This window comes from Notothenia coriiceps, unplaced genomic scaffold (assembly GCF_000735185.1).
Source record: "Notothenia coriiceps isolate Sejong01 unplaced genomic scaffold, NC01 NC01_scaffold00013216, whole genome shotgun sequence".
Taxonomy (NCBI): domain Eukaryota; kingdom Metazoa; phylum Chordata; class Actinopteri; order Perciformes; family Nototheniidae; genus Notothenia; species Notothenia coriiceps.
This window is the reverse complement of record NW_011345917.1, coordinates 564-24567: the sequence shown is the minus strand read 5'-3', so window position 1 is coordinate 24567 and position 24004 is coordinate 564. Positions and strand designations below refer to the sequence as shown.

Below are 24004 nucleotides of genomic sequence, written 5' to 3'. Positions count from 1 at the left end.
TTCACATTTCGGCGAAGATTGCTTTTGTCATCATACCAAAGCTGCGCGTCATTCCATATTTAACAGATAAGCAATTGAATAAAGGTTTATTGAAGAGCAGTCAGATAAATAAAATAGGTAACAGACAAGAACATTCAAACTTTGGAGGAACCAAGTTTAAGGTATAATTTAGGTCTTTAAAAAAACTCTTCCTTGTCTTATACTGTAGTGCAGGACTTCTGCAAAGATGTGAAACTATAAAGATTTTTCAAATCACATTTAAACGAAAAATTCCATAAGGCTCTGCATGAAAGAAGATTATTCAGATGCACTTAGTATTGTGGATAAAGGCAATAAACACAGTGAAAGGAAGCTCTACTTAAACATGAATAAATATAATCTACAAAAGAAAGACCAAAGTCCTTTTGAACCCTTTTCTGTTTGATAATTATCCAACCATATTCTTTTATGTTGACGGTTTATCCCCGATAGCCATAACTGCAGCACTCTTGTGTCGTGGGGACAATAAACCTCCTGTAAGTGTTCGACATGCTCTTAAAGCCCCCCCACTCTTAACTCTAAAGCTGGACCACACAAAGCAACTCTGTGCCTAATGGAAAATATGGCCTGACCCTCTACACTGATGTGGTCAATGCAGCCAGTAATGGGTACACTGCCTCCTGGCAAAAACCCATGATGAATGGACTTCTGTTTGGTGAGGAACTTTGACTCTCCTGCTTTGTTTGTGTACAAATAACTAGATGCTAGGAAGTTAAGTTTTTGCAAAGAAAACACATCACACCCACAAGGGCAAAGGTATTACACATTGATGAACAACAACACTGCGTCACGAAGGGATGTTGTATTCCCATAATCAGCAAGCTGTCTTCTGAGGGCCGATGGATTAAATATGAACCTTGGTTTTCTGTAGAGGGTTTGAAAATAACAGAGAAAATGGGTCAAACAAAGTTATTAATTTCACTTTTTTGTAGCACTAGAAACCTTGACTTGACCCTGATGCTGCCAAACACTATTTGACCTCTCTCTGATCAACAGACATTGGTTCATTTGTCTCTTCAAATGAGGGAAGTCGAACCCAAAACTACCGTGGAAAGAAATGCAAGAAACTTTTCCAAAGCTCATATGGAGGAAAATAAAATTACAGGAGCACCTCAAAGAAAATCCAGTTCCTCTTTTAATTTGACCGTGTTCCCAACAATAGAAAACAATCATTACTTTGATTTAGGAAAACCGAAATACTCAACCCTTTTGTTTATCCTACACTTTTCTGTTTTGGAGCAGTTTTATTCCATAGTCCTGCTGACCAAAAGACAAACAAACCAAATGCAAAAAATGACCTCCTTGGTGGAAGGAATAACGACCAACTAAGCGTCTTTATTTAGCTTTTAGTAATGATTAGCTAATCATAGTTATGGTGATATGGCTCCGAACAAACCTTATCCCATTTAAGAAGATAGTTATAATATAAGTTTTGCCATTTCTTGTGGAAAACTCAAACAGAATCTTTTCAAAGAAATGGCACTAACTGTCTTTTTGCAGATCTAGTTTTGAAATTGAAGCAGATTACATTTCCCTCAGTTGACTTGCTCAGCAGATATAACAACAATAGGTTTTGCGGATGTTGTTGCCTTAATGTTTATTGTGGTTGCGCCTTTATACAGTAGATACACCTAGGTGTTCAAAGTTCTCCAACATTCCTTTGGGTGTCTGCTTAGATCCCAGGATTACCCTGGTGGTAATACAGGTCAGAACATTGGTATTGAGTCATAACAATTTCCACGGAAATCTATTTTTATCAACACAATGCATCGACACGTGTGCTCCTCGAACAATCCCAACAGGATTTAGACTTGTACCATCGGATGGGATCTGACATGTTAAGATACCGAGCACATACAGCCGGGTAATCAGATGAGGATGATGAGCAGGGCAACATGTGCTGAACTATGGTGATATGAGCCAGGGGATTATGGGTACAGTAACTGGCCGAGCAAGAATCCACATCTGGGATGGAGATGATTTACAAACAAAGGGATCTGATGATGATGGATAAATTGATACTGGATGTACGAGTGGGAAGACGTACAAACTCATGGACGACTGGTGCATTGCAGTGGCAGAGCAAACCATTTTTCTTAGACCGTCTAAAGAGCGCAGTGATAGAAATGGGACCTGACCATGCCAGAGGCTGGAGACGAGACACACACACACACCCACACACACACACACACACACACACACACACACACACACACACACACACACACACACACACACACACACACACACACACACACACAGAGGAACATCACTGAAGGACGCTTGTTTTTGACGCTAGCAAAGTTAGAGGGCCCACGAAACACACACACATTCGAGACAACCTCAGGGGCCTCAAGTGGCAGTGGAGTCGACTGAAACATCCAGACTGCTTTCATTAAATATTTATGGGCTGCAGATATACTGTAAATGCAAGAAGTACACACTGTTTATCAGGCGTTAATAATTGAATGATATAGGAAAAGGTGGTGCTATAAATAAAGAAAACAAGGGTTTTTGGTGAATAGTTGGGCATGATTCTGTGCTTATTATAATAAAATAATTATTTTATATATTTAGACATGATATTTAGGCTGAAGGGCTACAACTGTTGATCCATCAATCTTCTTTTTATTTTCTCAGTTACTTTTTTCCCCTGTTTTGTTATACGATATACTTTATTGTCCCCGTAAAGGGAATTTGTTCTGGACTCCGTCCTGCAGTTCCACATACATGTACATGTACATAAAGTATTCTTAGGTAAAATGTTAGATATTGCACATGTATAGCAAAATGGAAACCACTAGAATAATTACCCAAGTAGTGACTCCCATACTTCAAAAACAAAGCATCTCTTTAAATCAAAGGACAAAGTAGCTGAAAATACAATACAAATGAATAAAATACAAGTTTAGTAAGCCAGAATTGCTACCATGGTCCATTGGGTTTTTTAATAAATACATCTGGAGTTTTCAGGGTTTTTTGGCTGCAGTTCCTGCTGAGAAAATGCTCCTTTTATGATGAAAGATGAAGAGATGATACATCCTCGTATGTCCTTGTTGCTAAGCACTTGTTGCCATGCTGTTGCTAGCGATCACCTGTCAATCAAACAGTTTGAGGGTGACTGTAAGTACTTTTGGATCTTTATGTAGAGGGAGCTTTTTATAGGTGTCACTGCAGCATGGCCCCCCACCGTGATTAATGATGCATGTACGTAAGAATTTTTCTCTTTCTCCCTCTTTCATACTCACTCACACACACACACACACACACACACACACACACACACACACACACACACACACACACACACACACACACACACACACACACACACACACACACACACACACACACACACACACACACACACACACACACATACACACACACACACACACACACAGTCGCACACACTTCCCCGGCTGCCTCCTAGCTGAAGCTGCCAGTGTGGCAGAACCAGTTGCTTTGACAAAGGACACAAGTTCCCCTGGGTGTCAGTAGGATGAGGCCTTGATGCCCTGAATACACTGGAAGTGTCAATGTTTTCATGTGTGTGTGTGTGTTTGCATGTGTGTGTATGCAAAGGGCCTGGGTGAGCTTCTTATTCTATTCTTGTGAGGATCCAATGTAATCACAAGCATAGTAAGGCGATAAGGAGGGATACGAAAATGGTTAATTTAAAGGTGACCTATCATGCAAAATGCACTTTTGTACGTCTTTTATACATGAATATGTGTCCCTGATCTTCCAGGGAACTCACCAAGTGTCAGAAAACATAACCCTCTCTCTTTTCCTCCATACCCAAATCTCTAAAAACTGGGCTGCAACGGAGCTGATTATTATTTAAATTGTTCTGACGTCAGGAACGAGGAGCTCCGCCTATATGGCCAACTCTCCACCAATCAGGGGAATGTGGGGTTGGGCCCCGGCCATTGCCGCTCGAAAGCGCTGGAGACGCTGTAGTACATATGCCAGGCCTGTAAGTGGCGCTGTAGTCTGCCACAAAAGCAGCGAAGAAGACTTCCCGCGCATGGTTGCCATGGTTGCCCTTCTGTTTATTCTCCGCTGTGGCTCTTTTTCTCCCTCCCCGAGGCAAGCGTTTGCTCCCGCTGCTGTAATTCAATGCAATCCCTCCCCGTCGAGGCAAGCACTGTAATTCTCTCCGGTAGTCCACCAGCAGATGACAAACACCCACCTCTCCGCCTCTTCCAAGTAACGAGGGGACCGTGCAGCAGAGTTTCAGTTAGGTTTTCTTTCGCTGGTCAACATGTCCATTAAAGTTTAAATCTTCCGGACAAAATTAGAAAAGCACCGGTCAAAGGTCTTCTTTGTTATTTATTGAGCTTTAAAACAAATGAATAACGACTCTATATAATAATATAAGAATAAAACACGGAGGACAGAGCCTCTCTTTTCCTCCCCCTCTTCTGAGAGCCCAGCAGCTGATCTCAGCACGCTCCCCTCTCCTGCAGGGGGGCGTGGTCAGCTGCAGCTCATTTGCATTAAAGCTACGTCACAGAATCAGCCCCTTCAAAAACAGGGCTGGAATAGAGCAAATAGAGCGAAATGAGGCATGGCTAAAATGCATGATCTGTTTGGTATTTTGAAAAAAAAACTTCACAGACATTTTATATAGGTATGGCCCTACAATATATTTTTCAAATATAGTATGATAGGTCACTTTAAAATAAAAATCTATATTGATTCTGACTTTTTTACATCCAACTCACAGNCGGAATGCTCTTAACATCCCGATAGCAATGAATATCTTAAAAAATCCATAAAAAAATGTCATCTGTGGAAGCCGTAGTACTGTAAAAAGTACGACCAATCATCTGAGCCGGCCCGGCTAAAGTAACTGGATGGCCTACGATTGGTCGTACTTTTTACAGTACTACGGCTTCCACAGATGACATTTTTTTATGGATTTTTTAAGATATTCATTGCTATCGGGATGTTAAGAGCATTCCGTGGAATATAACAAAAAGTGTATCGCGAGCCGGTTTCTCAAACTTACATACCCCACCTTTAAGGATCAGACATATAATGTTGAGTATCATCCGCATAGATAGGAAGTTGTATGTCAAATAATGTGGATATAGAAAAGCAGCAGGCCCAGAACAGTGCCTAGTGGTGCACCAACGTTTATACTACAGACTTTAAAGTTAAGCTATGATTTTCTGACATATTTCCTCCAAAAACAAAAAAAAAAATATATATATATTTTATTTTATGTTTTGTGACATACATTTTCAATAGCTTATTTGCCTGATCAGTAATGAGACAAAACAGTAACCAGGATGTCTTTGATCCAATGTATGATTTATGCAGAATGAAAAGATCTAAAACTCAATTGAAAGCAGTTTATATAAACAGCTGTTGGACTGATACCCATTTCGGCTGGCTATGGTCCAGTTTGATGGCAGCCGATGGTTACATGGTGCTGGAACATGAGCATTGATTTTATTGATAAGTCTGGTAGAAATAGCTCAAAGCCAACACGACCCGTGACTCTCCTACTTTGCCTCACACGGGACTTTCAATGACTTTCTAGAAAAAGTACTCATTGGTCAAATGTTCAAATTCTACTTGAATTACCAACTCTATGGAATACAGTTTTAAAAATGATATAAAATTCAAGAATCTTGGAAATCTTCATTCACTCGCACACGTTTTTTCACACTGCATGGGTATTAACAAGGTCAACTCGGCCCCTTTTTGTCACCCCTCTCCTGCATCCAACAATCAGTTGAATTGACTGTCACTGATCTACCTCGCCCTCTCCTTCACGCCCTTCTGCCTCCATTAGGACCCTGGCACGCTGATAGGACATGGGTGGCTATGAGGACACGCTTTGGTAATGGGGGGGAAGCATGCTGGACCAGGCTGGGTTCATCACCTTGCTGGAGGCCATGGGCGGGGGGTTATTCAATTTATAGGGCGGTGGTAGCTGTCTGGACTTTAGTGTGCCCATAATCTGCCATCTTGGTCCTAAACTCCCAGACTGCACCTCTTTCCCCTGATAAGGAGCTTCCCTTCATCTTAACCGGTAAGCAGTTTGACCATTGACCTAAAGCAGTGATTTATTAAAAAGGGCCTGAATGAGAGTGTATAGCCATCAAATAAGATTTATTTTTACATTTTGGCCTGGTTTGGAAATACCGTTGTTTTAGTGGATGGAGAACTATATATTTTTCTTTTAATTTGAGGTTTAATACCATCGTAACACTTTTCAAAAAGATTAAATGGCACTTCTCAGAAATTAATATCAGATTACATATAGCACTTACAAGGATTTACTCAAATATACAAAAATGTTAGTTAAATTATAGTTTTTTTCTAAGTATTGCCACCAGTTTTGTTTTTGTGTTTTGGAGATGAGTTCAAATGTAAAGCAAATCTCCTCTGATGTGTCGCTCTTTTTAACCACACTCTTTCTCTGCCTCAATGTGGAGCAAATGTAATGCTCTATTTGTAGTTAATCCCATGGGCTATTTTACAGTTGGCTGGGTAGGTGAAGGCATGATGTGCGTTGTATACGTACAACAAATTAAGAGCACATGCATATTTGGAGCCTCATTACAAATCCTTTTATTTTGTTAGATATAGGACTGGGTTTTGCAGGGAGAGCATCTGTTCTAAATAACAATTGACCATGACGTGAAACACGTCCTTTATTGTTCTGCATTGCCCCTAATCCAGAAAGCAACACTGTACTGTTTGCTTTTCCCTGGCAGCTTCCTCAAACGTTCTGCAGCCTAATAATGTCAGATTAAGCCCTGCGCACGACTGTCCATCTGACATGGGGGCTGGATTTGTGCTGGATTGGAAAATCTGGATGGGATGCCTCCAAAGCTCTGTAATTCTGTGAACACACATTCACGGATAGAAACAGATTAAAAAGCAGAGAGGCTAGAGAGGTTACGCATGCAACAGTGGTGTGTTTTTGCACGGTTGGGGCTGTGTGCGTGTTTTTGTTTGGTTTAAAAACTCTACTTCTTTGAGGTTCACCAAAAAGTTGCACAGAAAGCACTTTTGGGGGCGTTGAATTTAAGATTATTTGAACATAGCTGGGTTATTTGTGTGTCGATTGTGATCAACAATGGCAAGGACGGTCGCTTGCTGGATTTCAGGGGTGCTCGACCCTCCCTCGGGATGAACGATTGCCCCGGAGCTACACTTCTGATTCACCTCGTCCCCAGACGTGCCCCTTCAATGCCCACGTGCCTCACTGGGCATGCCCCCCTTTTGTTGCAGCCGAGAAGGGGGGCGTCAAACAAGGGCGGTGGGTGATGGTCACCCAGATTACACCTCAGAATTCGGCCTATTTATACTTGACACCTAACAATACGGCAAACAGAGTATCGTACCGCCGCAACCAAGACTGTGCTCATTGAGGTTTCATTTCTTCATATCATTTCGAGAACGGTCACGTGTTTCTGTGGTTGCTCATGTGACCCCATGGTTTGGACCAATAGGGTGGCACGGTTTGTCCTGGGCAAAGCGAAAGGCAGAGGGGGTAAAAAACCCTTTTCTCTTTGCGATTTTTAATCTTGCAACGCTGAAGGTGGTCGTCATCTACTGTATCCTGCGCTGCAGAAAGGTAAACTCTCTTTTTACGGCCTTTTAAAGATTCCTTTTGGTAAAGCTTAGGTAAAGGTAAGCATTGGTCTTTATTACAAGGATGGTAGTACACATTCTTTTTTTACAACACATTCCATGGGGACTTTAAAAAGCATCCAACTGCTAAAAACTTGCATGAAATACAGGATCATGTTGAGCCGGGTAATGCTATCAATAATGAATTAACTTGATAACTTACCCACGGTCCGGCATAATGGTTATCCTGATAATGAGCTGTGACACAGATCGACTTATTGACGCGTTATGTAATTTGGTTATTTGAAGCAGATTAAGTTAACATTTTTTTGGAAGTTATCCTCGGGGCGCACTGCATGAAGTCTGAAAATATTTTGGGTTTCCCAAGAGAATGGTACATTTTATGGACTGTCGGTTTGTGCTATTGGGTGTCTCTTGATCAGTCATTGTCTTTGTTCAGATTCAAGCATAAGGGAATTTATTGTTGAAGAATTAGCCCTGAGTGAAACATGAACAAGTGGAAATCCACGGTTTAACAATGAAGCCGGCTGACCATTTTCACTGCAGGATTGGTAACATGACGGTCACTAGAAAATATATGTATTAGCCCCCCCAAAGCTCGTTATTCCAATTACCGTCAGACTGATATTAGTGATGCTGATGGCCTCATTCTCGGCCAGTCAAAGACCAAAGATGACATCCGTCGTTACCTCGAATGCTGTATTCGACTTGAAATACGGCAATGAATAACTCCTTTGTTTGGTAATAACGCAGTCAAAAATCTATGTTGTTACTATTGGTAGCATTACTCAAATAGAGCCAAAGGGGTTTTGGAGGAATCTCTTCAGAAAGGGGCATTGGAGCCATTCTGCATGACTGCTCGGCGAAAAGCTTGCCGTATGGAAGCCATGACTTTGTGACAAGCAGTGATCTCACATTACAAATTGTGGCAAATCTAAAATGGCCGACTTTAACGCTCTGCTCTGAGCACCGCATTCACAGCACAACATGGTGTGCCCGCATTGTAAAGCCCTTTAAGCTGTGCCACTGCCGACTCACTTAAACAGCCCCCCCCCCCCACCAACCACCCATCTCACTTGGACTATCTGAAGCCAACACGAGGTACTTTTAACTTAGCTAAAGTTGGCCTTCCTTCCTCGTTGCGTTCTCTGATTTGACTGGTAGTGGTGAGGATGTGGTTTTGATTGTGATTCAGGCTGAGCTATCAGGATGCTGCGCTGCTGATGTGGGCTGACAGCTCTTGAGAGCACTGTCATAGTGGCGTATAGGAAGGCCAGTGGGGTAGACTACCCCCCCCCCTACTTTGCTGCACAGCACCACATTCAACAAAAGCCTGTGCCAGACGAGACAAGAGCTGCTCATATCCCAGCAAACTGAGGGCCCAATCCTCAGTGGAACTCCTCTTCTAGATCTCCCTCAGTTACTGTTTCTGACAGGAGCGACCAATTATTTATCTTCCTTTGTTTCATTGCTCCTGTCAGTCCTCACCCCTGTTGCTTTGCCAGTCACAAACTTAGGGGTTGTTCAAAAGAGGTCTGAAAGTGAGAGGTTCCTTCATGCAGAAGTGAGGTGCTTTGAGCAGATCCCGTGAAAACATATGGATCGACGAGGTCACCCTTTGCACTCCCCCTCTGCTGCCCTACATGCGCTCTAATTTCCCTTTTGTTCGGCCTTAATTGGAGCACAAACATGTATGTTAGGAGATCTCCCCGGACGTGGGTCGAACGTATTGGCTACATTACAAAACCTCCTCTTTTGGTCCATTTCATTATCTGCCTGAGCGACTCTTTAATAATAAATGATTTAAAAAAAAAGAAGGGTAACAAATCATTCTGACCAACTGTAGATTTATTAGGATTTTCAACATGAAAATCACAGTAAAACAATTTTAATACAGCATCTAAACCGTCAGAAAACAATGGTAAAATATGGTGACTTGTCCTATAGAGCCGCCTAGATTTGTGTGCATTTAGTCTTTATTTACCAACACATGGTTTTCATTGTTACATTTTTTGAAAAGGTGCTTGTATTTGAAGTGAAACTGCGATGAGGATATTAAGAACTCTGTAATAAAGTCTGGACTTTCAAATATAACGAAAACCGTCAGAAAGGTAGGAGAATAGAAGTAAAAGCACGTCATTTGACAACTGTACGCACTTTGTCCATATCCTTTTACCCTGAAAACAACCTTACTTCTCTCTCAGCCAACATTTTCTCACTCACCATCCTTCAGTGAAAAACAGCTGCTTGCCAAACTGGACTTTAACCTGAGCTTACATAAAAGTAATCTAAAATGTTCAGAATGATGTTGCGTTGATTGAAAACACATCTGTTTATCAACAGTACAAGAATAAAGTCTTAACAAAGTTAAAACGTCACACGTGTTTTTGTAGCTTGTGAATGGCACAGATCAACTTTGTTTTCGGTTACGTTTTTGGGCATGTCTTCTTAGCAATCCTGAATCGTCACACGCACAAAAACATTTGAAATACCAAATGTAGTAAGTAAAGAAAGGTTCCCAGATACGCTCCTAACAAATGCATTATGTAATCTTTCATTAATTTCATGCAGCTTTTTCATTTTTCCTTGCAATGATAAAACAATGTTTATCCATTAGACTCTCATTTCAAATGTATTGCTCAATCTGGCTACGAATGAGAAATGTTGCTCTTAGGCTACAGATTCATTTTTTTAACCTCGGCCTCTTAGCTCAGGCTCTGCCGTAAAGTCAGAGGGTTTATAGCAAAACATCATAATGACATATCTGTAGATATGTGGATTAGGGTGGAACAGATGACGGCGGCTTTGGCCTAGATTACACTGCCGGCCGTCCATTTAATGATTTTCCTACAGGATTTCAGATGTGTCTCTCTGTCCTCCATTATATTGACAACTGACTGCATCTCTGTGTATTAAAACCTCTGATATGTTGCCAAACTCTTCTCGTACGACTGAATACATTTAGTGTAAATATTGCACAGATTTCTATAACAGTAATGTATTTTCATATCATTTATTTAGTTTTCATGGTGGATTTTCAGTGTTTTTGTTGATAAGTTAAGTCTAAAATAACTCTAATTAGGATCAGAATCAATGACAATTCTATCAAACAATGTGGACAATTTAAAACATGTTTAAGAATTATCAGTGCCTAGCTTGAGCAGAAAACATATTTATAAAGTGTTACAATTTTTTTTAAATACACAAGTTTCATACTGGATATTTGGACTGCGTTACCTCCACCAACAGTGACATCATTCATAATTGAAGTGAAAGCAGCAATAGCTTGATTTGTTTCCTGTCCACATGCGCATCTTAAACCTTTTGTCTTCATACTGAATGAATGACCATAAATGAGAAAGAAATGTGCTGTAGGAGAAACGACATTATATTAAATATGTTGGGATAAATCCTTCTGTTTTATTCATCATTCACTTTCTGAACTGAATGGACTATGGACAAAAGGCCAACGCAAGTTGATCCAGAGGGATCTAGTTTTATATACGCAGTGAGTGCTGTAATGAGACACGTCCATGTCTGTAGCAATACTTGCCTTCGCCAGTCAAAGAGTACAAAGAGGCAGATAGCCTCAGTATATTATGTCTTTAAACCAACAATATTCATTAATGATCAATAACTCTAGCCCTTTCAATCTTTCCTCCTCTCTGAAACATCTTGACTTTCACATTGCAGGTTTCTCCTCTCCACCTGGCGTTAAGTGTTTTTGCATCATTTACACATCAGCGGCTCTGCATAAGAGCAGCATCTCCTTATTGTTGGGAGTGCATAAAGAGATAAAAAGAGAGGAGACCTTCGATAGAAGTTCTTCAAGAGCAATGCACAAGTCTTCTCTGTGGCGAGCAGACGCAGGGAGAGATGGGAGGCGAGTGGAGGGGGAGCCATTTTGTGCACTGTGTTGTCCAGCCGAGCGTAAAGCGTGATTAATTCAATAGCCGCCATAGAGGAGGAGGCTAGCAGCACTGCAACACCGAGCATGACCCACTTTCCCCGTCAGATGTCATGAAACATTCCCTGCCATCCCTTTGTGGTTCTCATCTCCCCCCGCCAACTTCCTGCCTGATTAACAAAGAGACAAATGAACGCATGTGCAATATGTTTCAAATGATCCGAAGGGGGCGCCGAGCAGGAACAAACATGAGCTTTTATGAGGATATTTGTTCGCTTTTAGAATGCAGGAATAATTTCAAACAACTGCCGATTTGCTGGAAGGTTTTAGCCCATTGGGGCAAATGATTCACAGGGCCTTGACCTAATTCTATGATGCTACAAGAGCAAAACACAGACTGGGTGCACTATTCAAACGCAGCTCTTAACGCTGAGCCTGTTTGTCTCCGAGGTCCAACAGAATCGTCTTTGTTGACCTTAATCTATGGAAGTTAGAGTTTTATTTGCAGTGAAGACATTTTTATTATTGTGCTAAAATAGTCTCAGGAGTATCAAAGAGAAAGCTATGAGTCATCAACTTTTAAAATAAATAAGCACTCCAAAACCCAATGTGTAGCCTTGAAAGGGGATGAGTCTATGTTAGCTGGAATCCCGTCGTCGATCTTTGAGATTTTGTATTCCCTGTCCCCCCCTCCTGCCCCTGGAGAGGACCTGCACCGCTGGCTTGGGTCTTAAACCCAGATTAAGGCTTTTTATGTAATCTGGTCTCCTCTGGGAGATTGGAGAGACAGCTGGCAGCAGAATCCCTGTCCCTTATCCCCCCTGGCCTCCCACCAACATCCCTCCACATCAAGCTAGATTAGAGGAGCAATGATTTCTGGATTTCTCTTGGAAAATAAATTGCCTTTTTTAACAATCCGTGGGTTTGATTTGAATCTATAAATACAACTCGCAGTATGTTGTAAACAAAAAGGAACTGTTTGAATAACTTTATAACGCTGCAGTCCTGACATTCACTTTTCATTTAGCCCCTTTTAGACTGTCCCAGCCCAACAGGTATGGTTTCATTGTACTTAGCTATAAATCAAACCTTATATAAGACTAAGTTATTCCATCAGTTCAACAGGGTTTAAATTGCCAGGAACACACAATACAATAATACAAGTATTTAGTAATAATCACTCCAAACATAATTACAGATCCAGGTTGTACACATAAAAACAGCCGGTTACATAAGAGAGATTTTATCCCAGGGAAAGTATAAAAAATACTGCAAGTGTACATGATATTGAAATGAAGTTATGTTACTATAAATTGAAGAGAAATATTATATTCCTTGATTGTTTTTTGTTGTAGCAATCCTTGTTTGGTTATCTTAAGTGTCTTATCTGTGCAGACACTGATACTTGTAGCTGCTTTCAGATTAGAAGCTACAGCTTTATAGTTTCTCTGCATGGTCCATGTCATTAACACAACAATAACAAATAGACTATATTACTAAACCTCAACATATTAAGCATCTTGTTTTATGTTTCATAAAAACATTTAGGGGAAGTTGCTTTGCTATGCAATGTGTCAGCAGTGATTTGACGGTATCACCACCTGTCTCATAGTGCCCCTATAGACATACATGTGTAAAGAGATGGATCTGTAGTCAATCCCAGCTGCATTCAGGGGAGTTAAGATGTTAAATTGTGTTGGTGATGAAAGCTGACAGAGAGGACCGTAGAGCTACATTTTCAAAACCAATGGATGTATTGTGTCATTTTGATGCACTAATGTCCAATTCCCCTATTTATTTTCTCCTAAACCATAACTGTGTCTCAATCAAATAATAAGAGATGAGTCAAGGGAGGTAGGAAAGAAAGACATTTCCATTTCCTCACAGCAACATTGCCTCTGATTGGCAGACAGGGACATTACGTGTCTTCAGTCAAGGTCAGCTGCTTTTCTTTCCAACATATACACATGTAGCCGTCGGCAACAAATATGATTCAACTCATTCTATATTCTGTAGAAGTTTCCCTCTGAGTGTCTATCAATATCAATATGTGGCAAAGTGTAGCATTAGGCGTGGAGGTTTATGGTGTGAAACGTGATAGCATGCAACTCCCTTTCATTGTACCGGAACAGAAATAGGAAATATTTATTCATTTTATTGATCTCTCTTTGCCTCAGAATCTATTTGGTTTATTCTTCATGTACTTTTTTTTATCATTTTTTAAGTCAAGCTAATGATAAACAAACACTATTTAAACGAAAAATACTTGACTTGATGCAGTCGAACACAATAAATGTGTTTTTTCTTGATAATATATTCAATTTGGAAGCTTTCATTTCAATGTAGTTATGTTTACATCATTTGGAGGCACTCACTTAAGCTGGATGAACTGATATCCTCTTAAAGCTCACAATAAACATGCCTGATAAGTTAAAGGACAATTCTGATTACGGTTTTTAGGAAAAAGTTTTGAACGTGGATTTAAATGTGTCCGAGAATAAAATAATTGCATGGCAGTTCTAGTGTCAGGCTGCAGCGCCCTCTTGTGGTTGCTCTGCTCAATTACGTCTTGTTTGAGTCATTACATCATATGTCAGGCAGAATTAGATGGATTCCAGCTGAAATAGGTTTGATAAAAATAAATATGGCGCTCAACGTTCCATGGCTCATCTCGTGACTGAAGAGACATATGCTGACCTACTTTTCAATCGCTTTTATTGCAAACTATTGCACGACATTAGGCTTTTTAGAACCATTTATTTTCATGCAACAAAGATTATTGGAGCATATTTACATCCAACAATTTACATGTTGGTTTATTTAGATTTTTGCATGTATATAATGTTTGTTCCCCCGGGGCCAAAACTAGATGCTGGGCTCCAGTTAGTTTCAGACAGTGCTTAATGCATTTAAATACAACAAGGCTGCAGGTTTGTTATGTGGTAATATAAATTGAGACCCAATATGCAAGCACAAAACTGAAATAGTAAAGACGTAAAACAACAGTTAGGACCCTCTATAAGGCCTCGATCCAGCCAATTAAATACGACTGAACATAAAGGCTAATTTTGGTGATATTCTGTGTATTTTCTATGAAAGACAACAGTAAATGTATCTACAGTATTTTTCCTATAATTATTGGCTAAAAACATTTTTAAAACTACATTGTTTTACTGAATGACATGTTTATTCATTCGCAGCAATCCATAACGATTTGTATTCTTTGATAAATATTTGCTAGAAACTACAGTGACCTAATGTATAAGAATATAACTTTTTTTTTACAAAAGAAAATGAATATTTATGTGCTATTCTTAAAGTTTCACCTTTTTCATAAGAACTAATAGGCATGGGGTTGAGCGACATAGACAGATTAGTCACAACGTGCTAAGAGATGGACTAACCCATTGTTATTTTTGGTAGAATATAACTACAATTATCCAGTTTTTTATACGAGGTGATTGTGTGTAATTATCACAAACTGCAGTAAACCAGGAGCTTTTTGGCCCGTTTCAATGATTTACTTTAAGCATTAAACTATCCTGTTAAAGAGCAATGACTTTAAAGTAATTTAAAAAGTATTACACATGGGACTATCGTTAGAGTCGCAGGCTGTATCTGTGTTTTTTTCACCTTTTGCATGAATATTAACATTTCCCTACCTAAATTAAGCACTTAACTATACTGTTTTTGCGGATTTATACATAAGTAAACCCTACCTTAAAGCAAGGAGACGCAGAGGAAAAGATTTGAAACAGTTGTCTTTATTCTTTTTTCTGGCAGGTGACCGCTTGGCTGACTTCACCATCACACTCGCGTTGGCCCTTGAACTCCTCTCTCACGTGACCACGCCCCTTCCTTTACATCCAATCCCGACATGGAGCCCATCAAGGTCCAATCAGAAGGAGGCCTGAACGTGACCCTTACTATCAGGCTGCTGATGCACGGCAAGGTACCGAGACACGCGGCTACTTGTTTATATTTCCTAAAATGTGCCTGGTAACAATAGGTGACGTCAAGCCCTTATACACTTAACATTGTTTGTTTGTGTGTCTGCAGGAGGTTGGAAGCATCATTGGAAAGGTATATCACACACAGCACACCATGTACAAAGTCATATCGCCTACAGCAATTATATCTTTATTTATTTTTTACTTCCAGAAAGGAGAAACAGTGAAGAAAATGCGTGAAGATGTAAGAAGGACTTTTTAGAAAAGTATTGTTACCGCTTTTAACATATGCGTCTTTTCCTAATCCTGTCATTTTTTTTTGGCCTGTAGAGCGGTGCACGTATCAACATCTCAGAGGGGAACTGCCCTGAGAGAATAGTCACCATCACCGGGCCCACAGATGCTATTTTCAAGGCCTTCGCCATGATAGCATACAAGTTTGAGGAGGTAACACATTCACCATTTTAGCACTTTAAAGTACAGCACTATACTAAATCAAAGCACTACATTTGCCACAGCGGTATAGGAAGTACTCAGATCCTTTGCTCCTTTAAGTACTCTTAGATTTAAATAAGTGAAATAAAAGAATATAAGCATATTCAGAAGACAATTAAAAATACTTATTGCAGAGAAAGGCAAAACGTTTTACAGAACGTACTGTTATTCAATTGTATCAATTATTATGTAAAGGCCCCATGACAGGGCCATTTCTACTACATTGTTGAGGTCTACTAGAATAGATTTATATTGTTACATTTTCCAAACTCACATTGGTTTCTCAAACAGCATCTCTGTATAGTATGTGTATTCAGTCTCTGTCCTAAACGGCTTGTTGGAGCTCCTGCCCCCTTCCCTCCCTATGAAACCCAGCCCGAACACACCCGCAGCCTGGCTGGGAGTTTGTGTGTGTGGCACACACACCGACTCCCAGGCTCGCAGCGTCCCGCCGTCTCTGGGAGGAGAAATCGAAGGAGCTGCAGCTGAGAAAAGATTGAGTGTGTGTGTGGACCAATCCACGGACTTAACATAACGGCTCCGCGAACGTAACGGCTCCACGGATTGGTCCATTTGGGTATACGTCACTGTACCCAGGAAGAAAAACAATGGAAAAAGATAAATGTCCAGCGAGGCGTTCTGGGGCAGCATAGACAGGTCTTCTCTGTGTTAGAGTGTTACTCTCTACAGGGTGTACTTTGAGGGTTTTGACTCTGCAGACCGTTCACATGCAGAAAAAGCTTCATAACACACAAGGGGACGGGTAATAACCAGAAAAGCATGACATGGGCCCTTTTAATTGATGTAGTTCATTTGTTGTGAATATTGTTTTTTTATATTTTCCTTTTGCAATATTCTGCTGATCACTTTCCCAATAGCATGGATTCGAAATAGGGACATTTTTTACAGTGATTCTTTTTTCAAACTAAAAGAACACAATTATTTAAGGGGGAAAGCTGCATATCCTCACATCTGAGAAGCTTGAATTATACTTGGCATTTGTACATGAAAGTGTATAAATACAAATATATAGACAGTAGAAAGTGGCATTAAAATAAAAATGCTAAGTACCTCAGATTTGCCTTAAGTGCAGTATTAAAGTAAAGTACTCAGTTCCCACCCCTGGCCTCACTGTCGGTACTGTTGCGTCTCCTAATGAATACAAAGCAGGCTCGCTCTGTTATGTAGGACAGGAATATGCTGATCTAACCTTGCAGCACCCTTTGGAAAAGGCACAGCATTGAGGTTTAGATCTGGGTATCAAAGCAGGGCCAAACCAGAACAACATCAGTCTGTAGGTGGAAAATAAGAGGACTTTCCAGATGTACACACACAGAGGAAATGCCCTTTAACCGTTTTATTCATCAGGTAGAAGGTGTATATTATAAATGATTCTTAATAACACATATAAGGTTTATTAATGTCAAGTATTTTCAGATATTTCTAAATATAACATCTAAGGAAAAAATACAATGTGCACATATCTAAAAGAGTTGACTTTGTGGTGCAGTAAACTTGCTGCCTCTGTAAATACATATTGGTCTGATAACAGCATGTGTTCCTCCCTCAGGATATAATAAACTCTATGAGCAACAGTCCGGCCACCAGTAAACCCCCGGTCACCCTCCGGCTCGTCGTCCCGGCCAGCCAGTGCGGCTCTCTCATCGGGAAAGGAGGCTCCAAAATCAAAGAAATGAGAGAGGTAGTCTATTCATTCTATTATTTCTATTTCATTGAACTAACTAGAATACTTAGTTTGAAGGCAAAACTAAAGCAAAGACATTTTCATGTTTTTATACCATGTCTTCTCTTAGACTAAATACGCATTAAGCTGTTATTTAATTCATGGCGTAATTTATTTATTTTTGAACTCTATTCAACTGTAGTTCCGAAAAAATGGATTTAAGATTGTTGTCCTTTGTATTCCCCCATGTGTAGTGTGTTTCTGCTCTAGTATCCCTTTACATACATGTCAATGCATTCATTCAGATGATTTCAATATTAGTCCACAGGAGCTCAGGTCCAGGTTGCAGGTGACATGCTGCCCAACTCCACGGAGAGAGCAGTGACGATCTCCGGAGCGCCTGAAGCCATCATCCAGTGTGTCAAACAGATCTGTGTGGTGATGCTGGAGGTACAGTACCACAGAGAGGGAAATATCAAGTTCACACGATTCACACTGAACCACAATCTGAATCATTTCATTAAAATGCCTGATATGGAATATGAAAGATAGTTGTTTTCTTACAGTTGTTTAAGATGTAAGCCAGTCAATTTAATACAAAACACAATTGATAAATAGAATATTTGACATTACATTGGGCTTCATTTTCTGAAAATCCTTTGTGCTTACAGTATGTGTTGAATAACAATGAAAACTATAAATACTAGCACATACTAGAGCATTTTAAGGCTTATCTGCATCTCTCTGATTACAAAATGTTAATTACTGTGTTATTTACTACTATTTCATAACCAATGCATTTGATTGTTTTTTTGTGCTCTGACGTCTTGGTTTGTACATTTTGAAAGTAGGTCGGGCAATATTGATAGTATATTGATATAGAGATATGAGACTAGAAATGTAGTCTCTTTTCCTGAATGTATATGATCAATTACAGAAAAGTGTACTACATACATTGTAATTGTATCTACATTACAGAAAATTATTTATCAAAAACCTCATTGTCTAAATATCGTATATAGACAGTTTAGCCAGCTTGCTCCAGTCACAAAAAGCAGAAATGAAGTACGTATCAAACAATTAGGACTGTATTTTGCAGGGTAGAAAATACTTAAACTCAACTGTCTGTTACTGTCCCTCAACAAGTAATAATGCTTTAAGTCAAAGGGCTACACACTGTCTCTCCGTCTCCTTCACCATTCATTTGAACTATCTGCACAGCCAGTTCTCCATTGGGCCTTCATGATGGCACCAGCCATGGATACTAGGAGATATGTGACATGACTGTAAGTCTCTCAAACATGGACTTTAGACATTGCAAACACAGTATGTAGACTCATCATTATCCAGTTGAAAGTGGTGTTCCAGGTAAATCCAAGTTTAGTTGTGCACTGAACCACGATTTGGACATTTTCTGTGGGCATGAACACACTGAAGAGCACTTTGTGTCACAGGTCGTCCTCCCCAAGGCACTGTCCCTCTTGGTTTCACTTTATGCAACTTCTTTCTTTCTCTCTGTTCTAACACTCTCTCCACATCTCACCCCTTCTTCTTCTTCCCCCCACTCTCTCCTCCTTTGCTCTCCTCAGTCCCCACCGAAAGGTGCCACTATCCCCTACCGCCCCAAGCCTGCCTCCACCCCTGTCATTTTTTCAGGTGGCCAGGTAAGAGCAGACCCACTGGGGGCGTCCACGGCCAACCTCAGCCTCTTACTGCAGCACCAGCCACTGCCTGTTAGTGTTGCACCAGGTTTTTCTCACTTATCCTCCCTCCCTCACTCCCCCTGAGCCCCCCTGACAAGCATGACATATCACTGCTGTCCACTGTACCCTCACTGTCCTCCATGACCTGCAGCCACGCAAACCAGAACTTGGATAAAGAGATTAACAAAACACTGCCATAAGAATCAGAAATCCTTATTTAAAACGTACTTTGTTACAGCAAAGGGGAGAGTTCAAATCCAAGGTAAAACAAATGAAAAGACTAACACATTAAATAAAGAGGTAAGCACACATTCATGGTAAAACATAGCTGAATTATAAATGTAAGTTAACATAAACCGTAGTGGAAATAGCTTCTAGTAATAACATTTTTGCATATTTTGCAGAGGGTTAATTCACAACAGTGATGTTACAGTCTTGAGTCTTGAAGTAGCAGCCAATGATACAAATATTTTAAAGAAAGTGTAAAAAAACTCAAATTAAAATAAAGAAAGTACCAACAACATCCTATAGTGATTGAGCAAAAGTAACTTGGTGAGCTTGAATGAAAGGAAGTCAAACATACAACCTACTGTACACTGAAAGAGACACTTAAATGGACTTACTCAGGAAGGTAATTCGAAGCGACCCATGCAGGGGAGCATCAGGTGTACACAAAGGAAGGGAAACTCCGTAGAGACACCTACTGGACAGGGTGTGAATTACAGGAGATGCATTTGAAAACACTCAGGATCATTTAAATGGTTGATAAAAACAGATAAACATTTAATTAAATTGAAGAAAATAAATTAACCATTGCAATCACATCCGTATGAAACGCTAGAGTTGAAGCTATTATACAAACGAAGTAAGTAGCTTTAAGGTTGGAAAAATCCCCCAAATATTCAGTTTGCTGTATCATAGGATAAGGAAAATCAGCAAATCTAAATGTAACAACCAATTAATTAAATTGATCAATGAATTCATAATTACAAAAGTGGCTGATTAATTTCTATATAAGACTCCCATTAGCATGCTCAATGTGGCTTTTAATACTCGATGAATAGTGACAGGTTAAGTGTTGTTCTCGTCAATGAACAGAAAGCTGTAAAATATGAAGTTGAATTGTATTTGATTCAAATATTCTCATGGAAATTTATGAAAACAAAACATACCTACATTTAGATGTTGGTTATTTATTTATTAATACAAAATCTTCCAATTTCTACTTACTGACCAAATGCAGAGACTAGACGTGTTGTTTCTCTGGTGACGGTCTACCACTGCTCGCTCTCTAATTTAGCTCAGTTCTGACCCCTGTGGCCCACCACCACCTAAAAGCTCAATCTCATCACTCGTTTTAGGGCCGCTCATCTGGTTTCCCTCACGCCTCCCCTCACCCCCCCACTGTCTGTGTTGTCCCCTATTGATTGAGTTCAACTGGATCTGATGTATGAATAGTGCATGAATTTGTAGGGATAAAAAATAAAATAAAAATATGTTTGTGGTAGTCAACAGTTTTTACATCACGTATAGTTTGTTGTAGAGTGATTAGTTTTCCCTTGTCAAAAATATATTTCTATAATAGGCTATATGTTTTGATATTTGTTCCGCTGGTGTAATGAGATAACAATAAGCTCTTCTCTTGTTTCCAGGGTTATACCATTCAAGGACAGTACGCCATCCCTCATCCTGACGTGAGTGCGAACCCCACGAGGCAGTGCACACTGCACGCTCCATTATTCTGTCACTGCATCCAAATCTGCAGGCTCTTTACTCTCTTTCCACTCATATTAATATTAATTGCTAATATTAATACAACCTTATTTCTGATATGTAATTCCTTTATCTTCTAACTTTTCTGACTATTTCCTCCCTGCCCTCTGTTGGGCATATAACCTCGTGGAGCTTGGCCTGATGGCTGGTGGTTTTACGGTTATATCAAATCAACTAGAACATGCATAAAATAGGGTTGCAGCTCTATAGTAACTGGAGCCATTGTGAAATTGTTGAAGACTTATTTGCCAGTTAAAAATAATGCAATCAAAATCAGAACCAAGAAAAAAAAGAATTAAAAAAAAGACAAAAATAGTATGAAAGGCAGATTTTGTGGCTGTGACTTATGATTGAGTTTCCTTTAAAAACATTTGAAACTCCCCCTTTCCCAAATGAACAACAAAAAAGAAAATGGAAGACGAGATGATCAGCCTTCCCTCAAGCGACCTCACACCAAACTTGTCTAATTTTGGCTTGGTTAATGAACCCACGTTAGTTTAGGGTGCACAAATCTGCCTATAGCCAGTGAGCATATTCATTTGGACTAGAGTAAAGGAAAAAGTCAGGTAGCAAAGTGTATCAAAAGTAACATGTATCTTATGTCACATACATTAGGAAATGTTAACCACTTGTTGAAGTCTGTAAGACTGTCCTGCAGATTGAAAAATGACACTAAAAGTGAGAACAGTCAAGTCAAGGGGTGTCTAACCAAGCATCTGCATCTAACTATTTGAGAGTATGAACGTGCAGCCAATTTGGAAATCAAGAGTCAAGATTCAAAGGCTTTATCTGCAGAAGCTACAGTTGTTGGCAATGGAAGTCCCAGGCATGTCAAATACAATGAACCTGTGACATAAATAGTGCAAGTGGACCATTGCTGAAAAAATGGCATGGTAAACCTGACATCACCCTAAAATGGTAGTCACCGGTTGTTACTCCATCACCACAGTCTCAGGCCAAGTCCTCCATGAGCTTCTTCTTCTTCTCTGCTCTCTTTCTTTGTATCTCTTAGTCTTTGTCCTTCACCTGTCTGTGTTGTTACTACTCCTCAGATCCTCTCTACTCTTGTAGCATTTCGGACAGACCTGTTTGTGTGTGTCTGTGCGTGTGAGTGTGTGTGTTCGAGAGTGTGTTTTTTTAACGATGACCTCATAGCACTGCTGTCCTCCTCCTCCCCCCCTCAGCAGTTGAGCAAGCTCCACCAGTTGGCTATGCAGCAAACCCCCTTTAACCCCCTCGGACAGACCACCCCTGCCTTCCCCGGTACGTACCCACCTACACGACGCCCCTCTTTACCAAAGCTCCTTCTCTCGTTTTTACCTGTAGAGACAAACACATTCTCTACCTCCTTTTTTTCTCTTTCTCTTCCTGTCTTTACTCTTCTTCTTCTTCTTCTTCTTCTCGTCGTTGTCCTAATGGTCTCTGTGGTGCACTGCCATTGACATGGCCTGCTGGTGGTTTGCTCTTGTTGATGTTGAGGTTTCTTTTGTTCTTTGGTGTCCCCTTCGTATCTTTCTGTAATGATGGAATTGCCTCGTGTTTTTTTAGTAGAAATCAAGTGTCAGGTGATAGGAGTTTCACAGAGCCAGACTTTCTACTGGTCAATAGTCAGGGAGTGAAATATCACCATGGACTACATCTCATCAATGCTGTTCACTCCCTCAATGTGCCAAACTCTATTGTATTTCCTTTTCCTGTGTGCAGCAGCAGGTCTGGATGCCAGTAACCAGGCCAGTACTCATGAACTCACCATTCCCAATGATGTGAGTACATTTGTCTTAATGTGTGACATGTCTTCTCGTGAGTGCTTTTCTGTTTAATTTTCCATAACAGATTTGCCTTGATCTGACGACACTATAACAAAAGTCACAGATTTTATAATGTATGTCCATCATTCTTCTGTTACACTTTCAATACACTATACCCTTAACTAAAACATTCGGAAAATAAAGGTCAATGAGACATTGGAACCAAAGCAAGTCACAACAATGATGCCAGGCTATAAAGATTACAACAACTAATACAAAAGAGTGTTAAAACTATACGTTCAATTCCTGAAAGATCTGCACAGGAACAAAGCAAGGCATTAGTCATCCATCAAAGCACAAATTCAAAGATGTTGTTCGACCACAGAGTCAAAAAACAGTTTTATTATCTCTTAATATGGCTTCCCGTTTTAGCTTCTAGCAATACAATCTGACAGCTGCAGCTATAGAGGAACCACAGCAGAGATATAGTGCAGCCAAAGGCATTTGGCTTTGTAAAGTGAATGGCCTTAATGGAAAAGACTTGCCGCCCCAATGAAAGGAATATAAGAGTTATGGTTGAAAGGCTGACAGTGACCCGTAGTATTGCATCACATCGAGTGCAGGGTGTGTCTTTGATTTGTTCTGGCCATCCTAAGTCCCGTCCCCATTTTCTTCCCAGCTAATAGGCTGCATAATCGGACGCCAGGGAACCAAAATCAACGAGATCCGTCAGATGTCTGGGGCACAGATCAAAATTGCTAACGCCATGGAAGGGTCATCGGAGCGCCAGATCACCATCACAGGGACCCCCGCCAACATCAGCCTGGCCCAGTACCTCATCAATGCAAGGTCAGAGACAACGTTTATTCAGAGAGTCAGGCCTTACAAGTCAGTAGTCAAAAGACAGGCACCTGGACTTCATCCCTGATGAGTTAAACACTTAAATGTCCCACATTTGTATTCGATGATGTGTTGAAACCTTAAATCTTTTACATTTTTTATACATTGTGAGTTTCATGAACCTTTTTAATTAGGGATGCACCGAATATTCGGCCGCCGAAAATTATCGGCCGAAAATTGTTAAA

General features: G+C 40.2%; 1 protein-coding gene across 1 annotated transcript; it reads left to right on the top strand.

Moving 5' to 3' along the window:
* Window positions 1–15443: 15443 nt before the first annotated feature.
* On the top strand, window positions 15444–23768 carry pcbp3 (poly(rC) binding protein 3; the record flags this gene model as incomplete). Its single annotated transcript, XM_010773965.1, has 11 exons — window positions 15444–15518; window positions 15626–15649; window positions 15728–15760; window positions 15847–15963; window positions 17582–17713; window positions 18017–18145; window positions 19285–19428; window positions 21051–21092; window positions 22359–22434; window positions 22876–22934; window positions 23599–23768. Coding segments are annotated over exons 1-11 (1001 nt in total), but the record flags the coding sequence as incomplete, so codon positions are not given.
* Window positions 23769–24004: the final 236 nt, after the last annotated feature.